This window comes from Sinohyriopsis cumingii, chromosome 9 (genome assembly GCF_028554795.1).
Source record: "Sinohyriopsis cumingii isolate HCF-2022 chromosome 9, ASM2855479v2, whole genome shotgun sequence".
NCBI classification, from domain to species: Eukaryota; Metazoa; Mollusca; class Bivalvia; order Unionida; family Unionidae; genus Sinohyriopsis; species Sinohyriopsis cumingii.
The window spans coordinates 119,738,479-119,758,126 of record NC_142969.1 but is presented as its reverse complement, the minus strand read 5'-3'; the positions used below and the strand labels follow the sequence as shown (position 1 = coordinate 119,758,126).

The window sequence follows — 19,648 nt, the reverse complement described above, 5'->3', positions numbered from 1 at the left end:
TTAAAAAAAATACGGACACGTATCATTCACAAGTCTTAAGCATTTGCTATTAAAACCTGGAAACATAGAACCTTGATATGCACAATTCATGGACTCTATGATATATCTGGTTTAATGGCACAGAAGATGTTATGAAAATAGACAAATGATTATATGGTGAAACCTGCCATTGCAAACAACTTCAAATTAAGGATATGTTATTTTTCATAAGGAAAAACATTTATAAACCCCTATCTTAATAGTACCTATATATTTACCCATAGTTTTGAATATGTAGGCAGGTTTCACTGCAAATAACTAATATAAATTTCATACCTTTTAAAGAGAAAGGAAATCCTATTTTCCTTTTTATGATGAACAATAGTAAAATTAACACCACTGTACTGAATTTGACAACAATTTAGACATTTAATTGAAGATGCTGACATCCCTTCTGATTTGCTGGCCATGGTAAAAACCAGATGAAGGAAGAGTTGCGTGGAGCTGTGATGTTTGAACTGCAAATGTAAAATGTAGTCATTGGGTACATCCGGGTTTAGTATCTCTGAATCCTGGCTGGTCTCCTGTGCAAAATATGGAATAAAGTATTCAGTACTTCCTGTTTTAGGTTCCCGGCATCGAAATATCAATCCACAACATTCCATGAAGTTTAATATCTGGGGCCCATTTGGTTCCAAGTTTGTACAGAGATTTAGCAAATCCCCTGCAGAGATGACTCCCGTAGAGCCGAGCCGGAAAAGCTTCTTGGCATTAATACTCTGAGACATCCTTGGTGATGTCATAAGAAGTACAGAAAGTTTATCCAGCAGTATTTTGGGGTCCAAAAGAACAACAGACTCAATATCCTGTAGGTGAGGTAGGGAGATTGGAGCAGACTCTGAAAATATGACAAAATTATTGAATAATACTGCAATGAACAACAAGGATTCTATGAAACTGTTTAGCCTAAAAACTAATCATATAATTTAAAGTTATTTCTAGAAGAAATTTAATTTACGAAACTAAAAATTGGTTGTCTATTTTTCCCAATGTTCCTTCAATTTTCTGTGGAACCAGTCTATTACAACTGAGAATGACCAATCATGGGCATGACAGAAAGGAAATTTGTTGGTAAATTGTTTCCTCTAAAATACTTACCTAATTACATTAACATTAGCAAAATTACTCTCTACTACCTCCAAATCCAGTTCTCCCTGAAAAATGAAAACAATTGTCTTTCCATCGATATATGATATAGACAAAAGAAAGTAACTGTTACCAATGAACTCCTTTTGTTCACACTAGTTGACCACATGTATCCCTGATGTTAACAATTTAAGCTTGAACGAAACAAGATGTTCACATTTCTGGGGAAGGGTGGAGATGGATTTATAGTTATGTGATTGGGCATGACAAGAATCATCTCTCAAGTTGGTGAGACCATGTCATGCAAATAGAAGCTGGAGAAAGCAGATAGTACCAGCTAATGGACTACACCATGTACTGGATTGAAACATTAAGTTTGAAGGCCAAGCTTGTGGAAATCACATTTCATGAGATGGAATCTTCATCAATTATACCCGATACTGTAAGAGTTTAGAGTACACCAATCTAACAACTCCCTTGAGCCAAGTGGCTAGTGTTTGAATTGTTACTGTACCTCTTGCTTTCCTTACTTAAGCAGTAGGAACAGCCTTTGGAAGCTGCTGAGGGCATTCTCTGTGTGTCTCAGAGTGCACCTAAGGACATTACCAGGTCCTGCACCTTCACTTCTCCTGACAGGTCAGCTGAGAAAAGAAGGCAGATATTTACAACCTGATTGCCCATTGATGGTAACCTGTTTATAGAGATCAAACCAGGTTGCATCATAGTATGACTTAGCCACAGGAATGGTACTGTACATAGTTTGGATCCATGGAAAGCACATGTAGCTCACTCACCATACAAGCCGATGCTTGTGCTATCACTAGTGAGGTTGAAGACAAGGGCTTAACTTAGATGAGTTGAGCCATGTCAAGACCCAGGACAGGTTATAATTTTGGAAAACAGGTGGACATTGGACAAGTTGGATTGGTCCTTGCTACAGCCAATATTGTCTCTTCCATGATGCCTGAACATTTCTGAGATCATGGAAGATTATACATTTGTTTTATAATAAGGGCTAGCTTCTTGTCCTCAAAGATGAAATAAAAATGTCACAATTCTGCCTAGGCCACATCATTCAATACCATGTTGGCTCCCATTGCCCACTGAGGCAGCACTTTCAAGTTTTGTTCCAACAGTGAAAGCACAAGTACCCATGGCTGCTAGCGGGTTGGCTAAGGGCAGTCTGGGTGGTTTCAATGCTCAATGTTTATCTGCTACACACCCTCATTCCATTCCATCTGAACTGGGGCATGTCAAGTTGTGCAGAGAGTCTTGCATCTAGAGGTGAATGGTATTACCAGTATACTGGTTTACCACACTAATATTTTCCAGTGGTACATACCACAGTTCTTTTTCACTGAACTGGTACATCAGTAGTTTATGTAAGTCGGTAATCTAAGTAAATTCCTGAGGAATCTTGTTACAACTTAAATGTTATTAACATCATGTTCTGATTATTAATAATAAAATTGTTCAACAAATTAACTTTCTTTGTATAAAATGGTTATATCTGTCATAAATTAATGGCGAATATTACAAATACAATTTTATTATATAGGCATTTAATATTACATGACTGATCTGGCATGCATTACATATGTTCAATCTGTGATTCCATACTGCACACCTAAAATTTCCATTATCTCACACACATTCGGGAACTACATTAATTTTTACAACTTAAAATATTAAACAATAATTGACTACAAAATATTCAGAATGATTTATTGCAATAAATTTTAAATTCTTCAAAAATGCCAACACATGTTTATAATTTTAAGAAATTCAGTCATATTTGGTTAAAATGGCCACTTTTGTTGCTGGTGAAAATGGGAGAGTCCCATGAGCAGTAACGAGCAGTTTATGTGCATTTTACTGTATTTAGGTTGAGAAAATTGAATTAGCTGAGGTGGAAAACAATATCTTGATTGTGTGACAATGCATTCTCAAATGAAGATGGTGTGCAAAGTGACATAAATGGAGAGAGAGAGAGAGAGAGAGAGAGAGAGAGTGAGAGTGAGAGAATGCTGCTAAGTATTGTTTTAACAGTTTTATAAATTCAGACAAAGTAAAAAAGTCTCAGGGAGGTATGTAAAGATTCAAGGCATGGTTAGAACTGCCCCGTGTTTAAAGAAAACTTTAGCACAGGTTTAATTCCAGATGGCCTTAACATTCCTACCTTGTATCCAACTTGTTCTCTTCACTGTTTACAACTTGAAATATTGAAACATGCAAGAATAATCCACTTATAAACTGATGGGAATGATTGATTACTATACATTTTAACTGTTAAAAAATTTCAATGCAAGTCTGTAATTTTAATACTGGGTGAAACTGGTGCTTTTCCTGGTGGAGATAATTGGGGAGTACCAAAAGTAGTGACGAGGAGTTTAAATATGTCATTTTGTTTACTGCTGAGAAATTAAGAGTTAGATGATGTTGATAACAATATTTTTGACAATATGTTTCAGAGTGAGTTCTCATTTGAAGTTGGGATTTCCTATTCAGACCAAATCACGAGAGAGAACGAGAGACCAAGTACTTTGCTGCTGAAATCTTGTACTGAAAGTTTGAAAATCCAGACTAAGTAAAACTGACTTAGGGAGTCATGTCAGCTTTATAGGCATGGTTAGAAATGCCTCCATGTCTGGATAAAACTGTACCCTTTTTTAATTAAACACTTAAATTGGTGACTAATTGATCATTTTAATGAAACCTGAGGGTGTGTATCTTGAACTAGTTTTTATAGTTACAACATAGCTACAGGTCCATAATTAAGGGACAGTAACTATGGCTACAGCATTTGATATTCAGAGGAGTTTGCTAATGCCACAACGGGCTGAATTCTAGGTGCAAATGTTTTAAATAAAACAGTTTAAGAAATCAAAGACAAAAAAAAAACTTTTGCACCACGTGCCCATTTTGATGTTCCCAGATGCAGCACTGATGACAAAATGTGACATTCCGCAATGTAAATCATCATTTCAACTTCAGGGATTCAAAACTGCAGAATTGTATATATACAAGTTTAAGTGCTGGAACTTTCAATTTGTCTGTTAATTGAGAAATCAAATTTGTTCAGTAAATCTGAAGATAAAACATTTGCTAAATAAAGGCAGTCATCACAAAGAGCAGCAGCTATTTTTAGTATGAGGCAAAAATATAAGAATTACATATTGTTATAACATTGTTGTTGAGACTTTTTCATTATTGATACACATGTTGGAAATTATGTTTGTTTACATTTTAAATTCTTGCTACTGTTCAAACAGAAAATAAAAATAAAATGGAATAATACTGATTAAAAATTGTTTGTTATAAAATATCCAAATGATTCTTAAAATCTAGTCCACATCTGTTAGAAAGCGACTGTATCTTCATTTTTAATAATGTATTCTTTAATTATCTCCATTAAGTACAGTGCATCAATGATCTCTTGTAATGATAACATACAAATAGTTTGAAAGTACTGTAGAATAATGAGCTTCTGTATAAAACTGAATTTATTTAAGTACTGTTATTCTGTTAAATTTGCTAGGAAGTAGAGTATGTGTAAGTAAGTACACTGTTTGAATGTTTCACTTACTGGTTCAAAACCTATATTCTATTACAGAAGTAATGAAAAATTCCACCTACCTATGACAGTCACTGCTGTTTGTCAATTCATATATCCCATACAACATTTCTGAAGCATTCAAATCTAAATAGTAAATCACCATCTCAACAATGCAAACTGAAAACAGAACTGCACAGTATATATCTAGGCCAAGTCCCAGTTACATATGTCACATCAGAGATTTTTCAGAGGTTGTATAATATTTGTAACAATAGTTTTAATAAAACACCAAATGTCTATTTAATATTTATCAAAGTATACATTACAAAATTGAAAGGAATGTGCAACTCAAAAGAGAATAATTATGCAGTAAATACAAAAACACATAAATGTTTTTTTCTGAGTTCATGGAAGAACTTGTTTGATATGGCACAGTAATATGTCTTGGCCTTATGGCCTTGAAATATTCCTGTGCCGCATTAAACTTGTTCTTTTCATTTATACTTATGCTCCTTTAATCACATTTGACACGTCTCATGTATGTTAACACTGTGGCCAAATGGAATGCCATTAAATATATTCAAGCGAAATCCAACTTTTTGAAAAATTTCTGATTAAAAAAGAAAAGAACAAAAAAACATGTTTTAGTTATTTGCTAGCATATGTGAATGTGTTAAGCATATGTATTCCGCAAAAATCATCCTACCATTTTCAGAAGTGCACTTGTTTTCTGTGTGTACTTTTCACAAATTTCTCAAGTCCATTAAATGTTTTCTTGTTGAGCATGTCAGCTTTATGTTTAATGCTTTCTTCCTATTATTCCAAATAGTGTATCTCGTAAGTTGATAGCTTCAAAATCAACACTTGCAATTTTTATCAATGGGCTCTTGAATGTCAGCATGAGGTCTTTAACAGTATCAGCTATAGTGTAATCCTAACTGAACCACATTAGTAACAGCTTTTATATTGCAACTTATACAACAGTTAACAAATTAACCCCAAGCGACAACTTTACAGGGCAGGAGGTAGTAGCCTACTGCCGAGCTCTGTAGCATCATGGTCATGCATGATACACTAAAGTGGGTGGTATTATATAAAGGTAGACAGATGTAGCTCTACAATTATACCAAATAATCTGGAATATCTAGTTGCACTACAAAATACAGATTAAAAAAACTCATTTTTTGGAGCCGACTTTTTTCTACCCAAAATTCGCCCGTGGTCGGAATCTGAGTTTGTGTCTGGATTTTAGACTTTTCAGTCTCAGATCTAAGGCAAACCGGTATGAACTGCAAACAGACAGATGAGCCTTTGCAGAAAGTAGGATAAGATAGGCATCTGGAATAAAGAGTGGTCTCCATACAAAAAAATGGCCCCGTTTAGCAACAAAAAAAACCCCAACCACCCCCCCCCAAAAAAAACCCATTCAACTTTTACCCTTCTACTCGTGCGCAAGTCAAATAGCCAATGAAAAATGATGTTTCTAACACAACTAGGCAGTATGTTATTGAAAGATCATCAGGGTTTCTGTGTTTTCGGATCTGTTCAGAAATAGCTTTCAAAATGTGTTTCCTACTAGATTTTCAGGCAAAAATGTCAAAAACCTCCAGGGGTTAATGTGTTAACAGGTACAAAGCAAATTCACCTACTTTCAGGTTTTGGCCATTTAATTTTTGGGGTTGAGGATGGGACAGTGATTCTTTTGCATGGAAATATTTTCTGTTTTATATCAATTCATATTTCACCAGTGATTTGTTTTCCTTGTCAATGTCAGGCACTTGTATTGCAAACTGCTCCAATACTCTCATGCCAATGAGCTGTTCCAATACTCTCATGACAGACAGCTGTTCCAATGCTCTCATGGCAGTGAGCTACTCCAATGCTCTCATGTCAATGAGCTACTCCAATACTCTCATGTCAATGATCTGCTCCAATACTCTCATGTCAATGAGATGCTCCATTACTCTGATGTCAATTAGCTGCTCCAATATTCTCATGTCAGCAAGCTGCTTCAATACTCTCATACCAATCTCAAGACTGGCAGGTGGCACCAATGATTCATATTCAATTTCAATGTCTGGCTGCTACCTCAGGGCCTACAAGGCTACAGTTCCTTTTAAGCAAGCAAAGTGAGTTCTAAATGCTCCTCAAGTGTAAGCCAAACATGATTAGAGTGGTTGAGAATCCCATCAGATGTGCAATACATACAGACCCTCACACCAAATGGTGTCTTAAGCAACAAACACAGAGGAAAGCAAGTTGTTAGGCTTGAATGTGAGGAATTAGCCAGAATATCAGCATTATAATTATGTACCATTAAGGTACTCATGGACTCTGGTCAGGAGTAAAACTATAAAGTACAAAGCTAGGACCAGTCTTATTGCTGGTGTATGTAGGATATACTCATAGCATCACATGTAAGACACACAGAGATCATGGTGGTGATCTGCTCTATGCCAGGCATGACATTGTAGTCTGATAATACTGCTCTCAGAGTTGTGAAGTGACTGACAACCTTGATAAAGGCTTCTGAGAGAAACAGTAATGCAGTGTTGTGCATCTTCAACTGCATGTGGTCTTTTTGATCTGGTCAATGGACCTGATACAAGCAGCACTAATAAGGTTGCCCAGGGATGTGGGACTTGCCTCCCTAATATGGTGAGAGACCTGCTCCCATGGCCAAACTTGCATTCCTCTGGAACATACATACGATGTCCAGGTATACATCTTCTCACTCATAAGCAGGTTATCAGTGTCTACATACATTAGTGTAGTCCTTTGGCAATACCTGGCTTTGACACAGCTGTATAACCACACATTAGGAGCTTGCTCAGACACAGGACTGACATTTCTGTGTAGCCTTGGTTGATGAACTCATGGCTGGCATTTGTTGTATGGTCAGCAACAAGGTTGTGTCTGAAATTTTACACAATCATACTAAATGCCAGGTCAGCAAACAGGCAATGCAGCTTGCCTTTCATGCATTCTGACCTCACAAAGTCCATCCAGATTAGCCTTTGCTGGATTTCCAAAATATTGAGCTGTTCACTTAGTCCAAGAAGTTCTTCTGTTGGTCCTGAGATCAGTGTTGAGCTGTTTGTATAGCACCATCCATGCTCTTGGGTTGATCTCTAGTACCCAGTGGACTTTCATAATGTTCATCCCAAGAATGGTGTAGAGCTTGATGTTTAAATAATGGACTACACAGCACTCCTTGTTTTTGAAGGCTTGGAACTAGTTTCATTCACTTGGTGAACTTGGCCCCTGCCCACCAATTCATTCATTAAATAATACTATGTCACTCTGCCAGCTCTGTGATATGCATACTGCCTCTGAGGCCAGTGGGTAATCATCATGTAGCTAGCTCCTCAAGGTAATTGTGGTGGATGCCAAGGATGTAGCTCCTGAGTGCATCCACATCTTATGGGAGAGCTGTTTTGAGATCTAGTGGCTGACCCACTCAAAGCCACCAGTTAGCAGACTCTGAATCAAAGCTCTGTTGAATAGGTTGCTGTCTTAAAGGTGTGTTACCATTTGTTTGGCTTTTTGCTGTCATAGTTGGAGTGCATTGGATTATTTACTTGTGTGTGATACTGTCTCACCAAGGAAAAGCTGCCATAGACACCCTTCTCAACAAACAGGTTCATATCAATAACGTGATCAAGCTTAAGTCTTCTGCTAATTCCTGGAGAGCTGTAGTAAGGGGCAAGGTCAAGTCTATAGTTTTTCTGTGAAGTGTGATAAAATGCTTCAAACACATCAGGTATCAAACTTACATTAGTACTCAAATAGAGATCATTGTAATCTCCAAGATTCTGGCATTTAAATGCATTCCACTCTTATCAAGCTCATGTTCTTTTTAGGTTATGTTGGTACAGTTGGGTTGGCTGCAGAAGGCTTCTTTCAGTGGAAGTTGCTGTACCTTGAATCACTTCAGCTACGCATGTATTCATTTAAGTAGATGCCGTTTTTGGTACAAAGGTTAATGTCATGGACTACTGTTCCAGTTGTTCTGTGTCCTGTGCTGTGGCACTAAAATGCATTCTTGCTCACTTAGCCAGGTTTTTGTCCTCTTATTGAAGCTGCTGCTCATTAACTAAGACTACTGACAAACTGCAACCATTAGAGTGCCAAGTAATTTTCCATTCTGTCTGAGATGACATCTATCTTTCCCACAAAGGCTGTTTCAGCCATTAGCCAAGTTGATGTGACCATCATAGCTACAATGGCTATGAATCACAGGTGGCACCTTTATTTGTATTTTTTAAGGCAGATGCATATCTTGTGATTACATTCTTTATGGCAGACATTTGTAGTACTTTTCTGACAGTAGTCTCTGACCCTGTCCACCTGAGTTCTTCAACAGAAATATCAGTCCTTCACTTTCTAGAAATTCCACCAATCATTGCTGTTTATGATCATCAATACTGGGTCCTTAAAAGAACCTTCAAATGATGTATGGAATCTGGTGGTGGTGGTTCATTTGATCCTGGCTCTGGTTATGCCATACATTGTGACTTTTCACCTATACCATGGCAGTCTTTGGTGTGGGCTTCCAGCAGGTTGGCTCAGCTGAAGATGTGGAGGTACAGCACTGCTTTTTGCCCCTAAACTTGCTGTGCTTGTATACCATCTATATAATATACAGATGGAAAGACAATGTTTTTGTCTTTCTGGGAGGGCTAGATTTGGAGGTAACAGAGAGTAATTCACTGATGTCAATCTGATTCAATAACATATTCGATGAAGAAATGACAATAGCAAAACTTTGTTCAATGCAGCCTGCAAAAAATGGAAGTAGAAGGCTGAAATGAAAAAGGGAAATATTTTCTGTTTATTCGTAATCTGTATGCAAAGGTAGAAGAATGCTTGACAACCTTTACCAACAGCTCTGTCTGCTATTAATACTTTAATGAACAGTGCCATTTAAAGCATTTCTGATGACTTAATTACATTTTAATGGAAAGAAAATTACCATTTATACATTCTTATAAGTGGAGTCAAACTGCAAACAACACCCTGATCTGCCTTAGCATAATGCGCCTGCAGATCAGGGATGCTGTTTGTTCTACTGATTACTCATAACAAACTGCAAAGACCGAGATCTGCCATGCATTATGCAGCTTGACATGTCCTATAAGCAAGTACATATGGTAATAATATTATCTTGGAGAATCTGGACATATTAAATATGGTTGTATCTGGACATACTAAATATGGTTGTATCTATCTGAACATACTAAATATGGTCATATCTGGACATATTAAATATGGTCATATCTGGACATACTAAATATGGTCATATCTGAACATACTAAATATGGTCATATCTGAACATACTAAATATGGTCATATCTGGACATACTTAATATGGTCATATTTGGACATACTAAATATGGTCATATCTGGACATACTTAATATGGTCATATCTGGACATACTAAATATGGTCATATATGGACATACTTAATATGGCCATATCTGGACATACTAAATATGGTCATATCTGGAAATACTAAATATGGTCATATCTGGACATATATAATATGGTCATATCTGGACAAACTAAATATGGTCATATCTGGACATACTAAATATATCTGGACATACTTCATATAGTCATATCTGGATATACTAAATATATCTGGACATACTTAATATGGTCATATCTGGACATACTAAATATGGTCATATCTGGACATACTAATTATGGTCATATCTTTCTTAAACAGTCACGAAGGAGAAAAGAAAGGAGTGTCTTCCTAAGATAGGTGGTTACTTAAAGGTTTATTTCTACAATAATTTGGCTTATGGGTTATACAAAAAAGTGATTCTTGAAGAGGAGGTTGCTTAATACAGGTTGACCTTATGGTAGGTCTGACTGTAAAAGTACAGTAAAATACATTTATGCTGAATTCCTGGCCCCCACCACCTATAAACCAATAATACTTTGCAGAATTCAGACTTTACTTTATTCCTAACTGCTCCTTCACTTATGAACCTTCTCTGAATATGGAGACAGTGTGGATCCCATCCATGATTTTTGTTTTTTTCAGATATGGCAAAATAGGGCTTTTATTTGATTAAAATGAGAAAATCATGATCAAAATTATTGTGTTAAAGCTAACATCATTCATTCTGTCACTGAAAAAGTCAGTGTGCAGACATTTTTGATACATCATAATAAAATTCACAGATTTTAATATGACAAATTTTATAAAGTTTTCTTTCAAAAATGTATGATCTGATCAGATATGAACATATTTAACAATATATATATATATATATATATATATATATATATATATATATATATATATATATATATATATATATATTCATTGATTGAACTGAGCCTGTACAAGAGGTCCTAAATTGTCTGCCACCTATTGCCTGAATAGGACATCTTCTGCTACCTATTATCTTAACAGAAAATATTTGCTTCAACAATTATTCAACCATTATATCTGAAAAGGAAAACTTAATTTTACTGTCTTAATGTTAAGCATTTTATTGCATGAAAAATAAGCTGCTTCTTGAGTAAGGTGTATGGAAGTGATAAATATAGGTCTAGCATAGAGACATTTGCATTTTCAGTTATTTGATAATCTGTTCATGTTTAGCCAGATAAGTTCATATTAAGATTGTTGTGTGTGTCAAAGAGCAGCCATTATGAAAGAACAAAACATGACTTATTACAAATCAACTGATTGTTAGCAAAAATACGGGGAAAGATCCTCTATATATATACCAACTGCTACTGGATTATATGAAAAATGATACTACCATAAATTTGTCATCACCTATGCATCAGAGTTAAAAAGAAAAGGAAACGCCATATTCTGCAGCAATGCTTAAGTTTATCAGTTGTACTAGTTATGTACAGGAGCCTCTTGAATCAATGTAAGTCTGTTTCTTCCTCTAATTATTGAAACCATCTCTGATATTCTTGAGAAAGTCCAACAAACCAAATTTGTTAACAAAACTATTTTCTGACTTTTGAGTTACCATGTTCACAAGGTAACTATAAGTGCAGTACAACAATTCTGTCATTGCCTTTGACCTTGACCCTGCTATAATGGATCAGCTTCAGTGAACTTAGTTAATGAAGTTATGTCATTCAAGATATTCTTCAGGTACATGCACAAATTTGTCTGTGTTAATACAAGTACAGCCAAGAACCTAAGACAAGAATATCAACTTGTTCAGGTGAATGCAACTAAATACAAAGCACTGTCAAAATTCACTCATATACAGGTCATTGTGTTCTAAAGCAATGTCTGACCTCACCCCTAGGTCAATTAGGTCTGGTTTTCAAAACCCTTTATAACAGTGCAGATATTTTGGTGGTCATATTGGCACCATTTTGATTCAGAACAAATTAAATACTGCAAGAAATGTTTTTTGTGTCACTGAAAAGCCCAAGTCAGTGCCACCATTTATGCATTAGAAGTAGTGATAACAAACTGTTTAATGCTATTGTGCCATTCTGAAGGCCAGATGAGTTCCATTTTCATGGCTATTGTGCCATTCTGAAGGCCAGATGAGTTCCATTTTCATGACTATTGTGCCATTTTGAAGGCCAGATGAATACCATTTTCATGGCAATTGTGCCACTTTGAAGGCCAGATAAGTACCATTTTCATGGCTATTGTGCCATTTCGAAGGCCAGACGAGTTCCATTTTCATGGCTGTTGTGACATTTTGAAGGCCAGATGACTACCATTTGTATTGCTATTGTGCCACTTGGAAGGCCAGATAAGTACCATCTGCATGGCTATTGTGCCATTTTGAAGGCCAGATGAGTTCCATTTTCATGACTATTGTGCCATTTTGAAGGCCAGATGAATACCATTTTCATGGCTATTGTGCCACTTTGAAGGCCAGATAAGTACCATTTTCATGGCTATTGTGCCATTTCGAAGGCCAGATGAGTTCCATTTTCATGGCTGTTGTGACATTTTGAAGGCCAGATGACTACCATTTGTATTGCTATTGTGCCACTTGGAAGGCCAGATAAGTACCATCTGCATGGCTATTGTGCCATTTTGAAGGCCAGATGAGTTCCATTTTCATGGCTATTGTGCCACTTGGAAGGCCAGATAAGTACCATTTTCATGGCTATTGTGCCATTTTGAAGGCCAGATGAGTTCCATTTTCATGGCTATTGTGCCGCTTGGAAGGCCAGATAAGTACCATTTTCATGGCTATTGTGCCATTTTGAAGGCCAGATGAGTTCCATTTTCATGGCTATTGTGCCACTTGGAAGGCTAGATAAGTACCATTTGCATGGCTATTGTGCCATTTTGAAGGCCAGATGAGTTCCATTTTCATGGCTACTGTGCCACTTGGAAGGCCAGATAAGTACCATTTTCATGGCTATTGCGCAATTTTGAAGGCCAGATGAGTTCCATTTTCATGGCTATTGTGCCACTTTGAAGGCCAGATAAGTACTATTTTCATGACTACTGTGCCACTTTGAAGGCCAGATGAGTTCCATTTTCATGGCTATTGTGCCACTTTGAGGGCCAGATGAGTACCATTTTCATGACTATTGTGCCATTTTGAAAGCCAGATGAGTATCATTTTCGTGGCTATTGTGCCATTTTGAAGGCCAGAAGAGTACCATTTTCATGGCTATTGTGCCATTTTGAAGGCCAGATGAGTATCATTTTCATGGCTATTGTGCCATTTTGAAGGCCAGATGAGAACCATTTTCACGGCTATTGTGCCATCTTGAAGGCCAGATTGGTACCATTTTCATGGAGAGGTAGTACTGTTACATATTGTTATCATAGTTTTATATGGATATGACCATTCATTCAGAAGAAGTTGCCAAAAAAAAGATTTTCAGGAAGACCACCAATGCAGTGTCTTTGGAGGTTGAATCGGATTCAGCATTATTTTATAACAAAAATAACTATTACAAGATTGTCGAATTTTGGGAGATCACACTGGCATCATTTTAATTTAGGAGCAACTCCATACAGTGAGAAATGTTATAGTGAAAACCACATGACAAGATGACCATCCTTTAAAGAGGTCAGGTAATAACAAGATTTTCAAGATGGCCAACACGACCATCATGCTGGCAATCTAATCATATTAAAAAATTTTTTTACGATGATCTAGACATCATAAGGAAGCATTTTAATGAAAACCCTAAATTACTGGATATTCTGAAAAAAGTTGCTATAACAAGCTTTTTAAAATGGTTAATATAGTAGTTATATTGGAGTTCTGATAAGCACCATTTTCATTTAGGACAAACAAATTAATAAAACATCTTTCAGAGAAAAGTTTATGTCACTATGACTACCGTTTTTGTGAAGAAGAAATGACTAGATTTTCAAGACAGACACAATGGCCACGAAATTGGAGGTCTGATAGGCACTATTTTCCTTGATGACCAACTAGATACCGTAAAATGTCTTTCAGTGAAGTCTTCATAATAATGTGACCATCTATAATGGATAAGTAACTAAAACAAGATTTTCCAGACGGCTAAAATAATGACTGTATTGGATGTCAGACTGGTTCCTTTTCTTAAGGAGCAACTAGACATATAAATTTTTGTGTGTGACATACCCCATGTTGCTATAACCATCAGTGTGGGAGTAGCCATAACAAAAGGTTAAAGATGGCAACTGTGTTGGCCATAATGTATGTCAGATCAGCATAATTTTTATTTTGCACCAACTGGACAGTATAAAAAGTTTTTTAATATTAAGCCCATATCAATATGATCATCAGTTCAGGATGAGTTGCAGCAGCCTGATTTTCAAGCTGTCTGCCATGTTGGTCACATTGGATGTCAGATAAGCATTTTCTTTTGTAGGACTAAACAGAAATTATCAGGAGATTTGTTAGTGAAAAACTTATATTTATATGACCATCCATTCAGAAAAAGAAGTGATAAGATTTTTGAGATGGGCACCAAGGCAGCCATACTGGATGACGGATCAGTGCCATTTTCAATCAGGACCAATTAGGCAATTGGGATGAATATGTGTATAAAGTTTCACGGCAATCAAATTGGTGGTTTAACAGGAGTAGTGTTAACACAAAATAAATGGGCAACAAATGGATGCTGGACAATAGGCCATCACTTATGATGTTCTGGTCTATGACTAGTACAGCTAATTATTTTATTATGAACTTTATACTGAAATCTTAATAATTCTATGGAAATGTTTATTACAGGCACAGCAATAACTTTGTATTTTTATTTTCTTCAGACCTAAACATTAGTAGATATGTAAATAAAGGAAGCAAGTGATGTCTACAGGATCTATTCTAAGCAACACCAATGTGGGATTCATGGTAAAAATAGCACGAAAACTGCACACTATATTTTCCAGCCACCTATAAATTCCTCATTAAATCCCTTGTACATTCAGAAAACCCTCTTTTTTCAATTGAGAGAGGAATTTACCCCCAAAATGTTCAATCGAAAATACAACCTGTGTCTCTGCCTTGCAGTTTATTAATGTAGATTATACAAAAACCTTACTTCCAGACAAAATTTCTCCAAAGGCCAGTAGTTCAGTGATGATAATTTGGCAGACGTCCTGATTGTACTGTGGCATCTTAGAACAGATTATCTCCATAAGGTGTGATTCTGTCAGGAATTGGTCTCCAAGGCTATGTAAGGTGTCAAGGATCAGCAGACTTGGTGTCATGATTCGCTGCCGTGGAAGTGTCTCTGTTATAACTTTCCACAGAGCATTCTGAATCTGTTTTAGGCTTTCTTTATTATGCTGTGCAGTGGAACTGTAACGAATCAGATCTGGCACTGGTACATTATAGCTTTGCAATTTATTTCCATGTGAGGTGTACATATAGAATAGTGCTTTAACTTCATCTGCAGTAATGGTCTCTGTTTCACGTGGAACAATCTCATTATTGATGAGTCCAAAGGAAAGAATCTGACTTTCTTCACCAGCAAAGCTTCGTATTGTGTGAGACAGATTCTGAAGTCGAACAATTTCTTCAGATGAGGCTCGAAGCATTTTGGCACCATCAAAGGTTAATAAAAATATGCAGTATTTGGTGAACAAATATGGACAACAATTATGAAAGAAACTATCATCCTGAACAATAAAAAATTCTACATTGACCACTGTTCCTATCACATTCTGAGTCCTCAGGGCCTGCACTAGATGTCCACATTTACCACATACACTATTTTCTCGTAACATGTTATCCTGATCCAATCTCATAACAGGTGAGGAAAGTGCATCTATTTCTGTGGCTGTTAAATATAAATCCGCCTGCCAGGGGGCTAAAGACAAAGAACCAAAGAGATCCAGTGTCATGGAACACTTGATACATGTAAAACCCTCCTTTTGGATGTTACCTTCTAACCGTGATTCTTCAATCAGAAGGTGGGAAAAAGCTACAGCCTCGCTGCCACACACAAATATACGCACCTTTGGAAGTCTGATTTGATTTGGAATGCCAACATCTTTAATAGCATCTGAAGGTGGTTGTTCAACATTGCTGTCAAAAGATACACAGGTGCATATGTTTAAATGAGAAGGTGGCAGAACAGTAACCCTCATTAAGTCTGATTGATCTTGCTGATTACTGATTGAGGGACTTACTGTTCCAGGTGGTTCAACGGGTTCCATGATAGAACCTCGTAATCTTTCTGACTGTAGCAGTTTATCTGATTTCTTAGGTGGTTGTTGCTTCTGGTCTCCTCCTTTAGAACTCGGAGACACACCAACAGGACGCTGTATAACAAGGCGGTAGGAATTCTCATTTCCAGATACAAGTTGGAACGGCTGAGGAAAAGAAAAAAACTTGATCTGTGCTTGTGAAAAACCGTTTGCCTCCACTATAACTAAACAAGTTCTATATTCAAAACTTCCAAAAAGAATTCTGCAAAATATATTATATAGAATGCAAATATAATAAAGTAACATATCATAAGGTCCTCAAATATCATTGCATAGGATAAATCACTAATGTATAATTTTGCTAACAAGCTCCCTCAAAGAGAGGAATAAAAAAGGCACATAAGATCTTTTTTCTTGTAAAGCACGTATATCCTACAGCAATCTTGTAGAATACAAAATTTAAACAAATTTCATACATGGTACCCAGGGAAGGCAGTTCAAAAAAAAATATATGCCAGGGTCCTTTGCTTTCACAGAGTTCATTTTAAAATGATAAGAATTTTTAAATTGCATCTCTGGGTGAGTACTCCACATTAAAAGTGCCTTCCCTGGGTCCTATGTATATTTTAATGGAACAGCCCTAACCCATGTGTTTACCAAGGCTATAGTATCTATCTCCACTTACTCTGATTCCTCTTCATATGTGGATTCATATTCATAATGGTTTTATGCAGGGAACCCTAGCTGAAGTTCTTTATATAATCTTAAAGACAGGTTGGCAGGGTTTTGCCTTTAAAAGCCTTCCTTTTTTTAATGGTCCTTTATGACCGATTGATGGGGTCATCACAATACATTTTACACTATTCATTTAAGTCTTTGGAGTTCAAGCATTTCCATATGTTTCTGAAGGCTTTAGTGGCTTCATTCCACTCAAGTCTTTTAGGTTTTCATAATAATTCACGTAACATGCTTGAATTTTAATTAAGTAATTGTAACTGTTCTCTTTGTTTATCCCACCAGCCTGCAAGCAATATGGTGTATAGACACTTAGTTATAATGAAATCATTTTCTATGGACAACAGCACAATAATAGCAGATTAAAAACAAATTAATAATTTTATTTTAAGTCTAAAAAAACAATGTTGGCCAACAATATATTTATTTATTTACCTTTTATTTTACGTTTTTATTTCATTCATCAGAAAGAGTCATCAAGACTTTGTCTCTAAATTTTGTCAATATACCAATTCCACAGTGATGATAATTATTTGAAACGTGACACATACCTCTAATAAACAATTCATTTTCCTAGTTTAGGATTTGTATTGTTTTAAAATATGATGCCATGTTATTCTTTTTCAATAAGCTACAAAAAAAAACATTGACATACATGTCTATACGTCTTTACATCCCATGTACTGAATCATATATGTATACTATAAATAGTATCCCATTAATTTGTGATCTCGATTAGTCATAATTATCAGTCTTAGCATTTATCTCCATTCTCATAAAGTATTATTGTCACATGTATATTTGAAAATTGAAAGCAAAACATGCAATAATAATAATAATAATAATAATAATAATAATAATAATAACAACAATAACAACAAGGAGCCAAGATGCATGCAAAAATTGGCTCTGAGATAGTACATTTATTAAGTTTGAGACTTATTTTCAGGATGTTATCATTATTCAATATTTTTCTGATCCAGACATTTTTAAGGTAAGTAACTGATATCATCTAAAGGAAGAATGAAGCAGATTTTTGTTACATGTTTTTGTGACATGATGTTTTATTGGAAAAACTAACATATATATTTGCTTATAAGTAGAGTCCAACAACACACTGGATAGACCCAGATCTGCTGTCATATAATGTGCCAGCAGATATTGGTCTGTGCAGCCTGGAAGGAGTGATCAGTATAACAAACAACAAAGACCCTGATATGTAAGCCCATTATGCTATGGCAGATGAGGATCTATGTTGTTTGCAGTTGGACTAGTCTTAAAAGCAAATATATATGGTATTCAATAATTTGGTAAAAGTGGGTCTTGAAAATGAGATGCAAATTAATTAGAAACTGTCACCTTATGAATTGGCATTGCATGCAGTTTTATGTATTGTAATATACTGAGAAAGAACACTGATTTTGGTTTGGTGTTTTACAGCATGGCAAAACATGAAGGTTATTTAGTACCAAGTCAATTGGGGTAAAGTGCCTTGCCCACGGACACACCACGGAAATCAGCACGGGATGATCTGATGGTAGGATTTAAAATTCAAACCTCTTGGGTCCATGTCTGTTAAGCTAATCACTCAACCAACATGGCTCCAGAAAGAACACTAGAAGTACTGCTTAATGCAGAACAGGATGTGGACTTTTATTGTTATGCATATTTGATTTAATTTAATTGTGTGTAAGTTTTAAATTTTCTTTTATTACATGTTAAAGTAATGTAATTTTGTTTACTGGAATTTGATATTTTCCAGAAATTAGTTTGACCTGAATGTTTAGGCAAAAACAGCTAAAAATAGAACTTTGTATCTTTTTTGCTGACCTAGTTCCTGACCTTGAGTGAGAATCAAATAAACAGCATCTTTTCTTAAAAATTCATTCTTAATATGTGATTGATAATAGTGAAATCGAGGCTGATCTTTAGACATAAATAGCTTCTATGATGTTATAGAAATTTTAGTTTTACCAGAGGGTTGACCCTCATCCAGGCATCTGTTTTGTGCAGTATTCAGGTTTTATACAGATGTCTATAGAGAACTTAGTCAGTTGGGCATTTAAACACTTGATGTCAAGGTGTTCATTTTGTTGTGATCAGTTTGGAGTTACATTAAAATTTTTATTCAAATTATTTGGATTCTAAAAGAATAATTCATTTTCCTGGAAATATTTTAGTGCTCATACAGAACTTTTGGACAAAGACATTTCTTTAAATTTTATTCAGAATTCGAATGCAAGAATATTATTGTATGTGGAACAACAAAGAACTGTAGACATAACAGCACTATACTAGCTATAGCATATGTCATCGCCTTGCATTCTGGATTTTCGTTGGGACTCAAACTCAAATTTCTTTAGAACATTTTATTATCAGGACTTCTAATTTAATAACTCTTTGATTATTCTTGGATTATTTTTGGATTTGTTTCTTAAATCAATAAGTTCTTTTCCTCAATTTTAAACTGTTTTTCATGGGAAATAAATTATTTGTTAAACTTTACAAAGTTTGTTGTCTTCACTTTGTCTTTGTTACTGTTTAATGGGGCCTAAACACATATCACTATATATGCATGTTTTCAGGTGGAGGGGGGTTTAAAGAACTTT

The 19,648-nt window shown here is 35.7% G+C and overlaps 1 protein-coding gene across 1 annotated transcript in view; it reads right to left on the bottom strand.

The window, feature by feature from the left end:
- The window catches only part of LOC149792584 (uncharacterized), a 92,665-nt gene that overhangs the window by 34,092 nt on the left and 38,925 nt on the right, over positions 1-19,648 (bottom strand). The window contains exons 7-8 of the mRNA XM_089971211.1: positions 15,194-16,469; positions 316-877 (exon numbers count right to left, since the gene is read on the bottom strand). Of these exons, the coding sequence (XP_089827337.1) occupies positions 316-877; positions 15,194-16,469 (1,838 nt within the window). The remainder of the gene's footprint in view (positions 1-315; positions 878-15,193; positions 16,470-19,648) is intronic.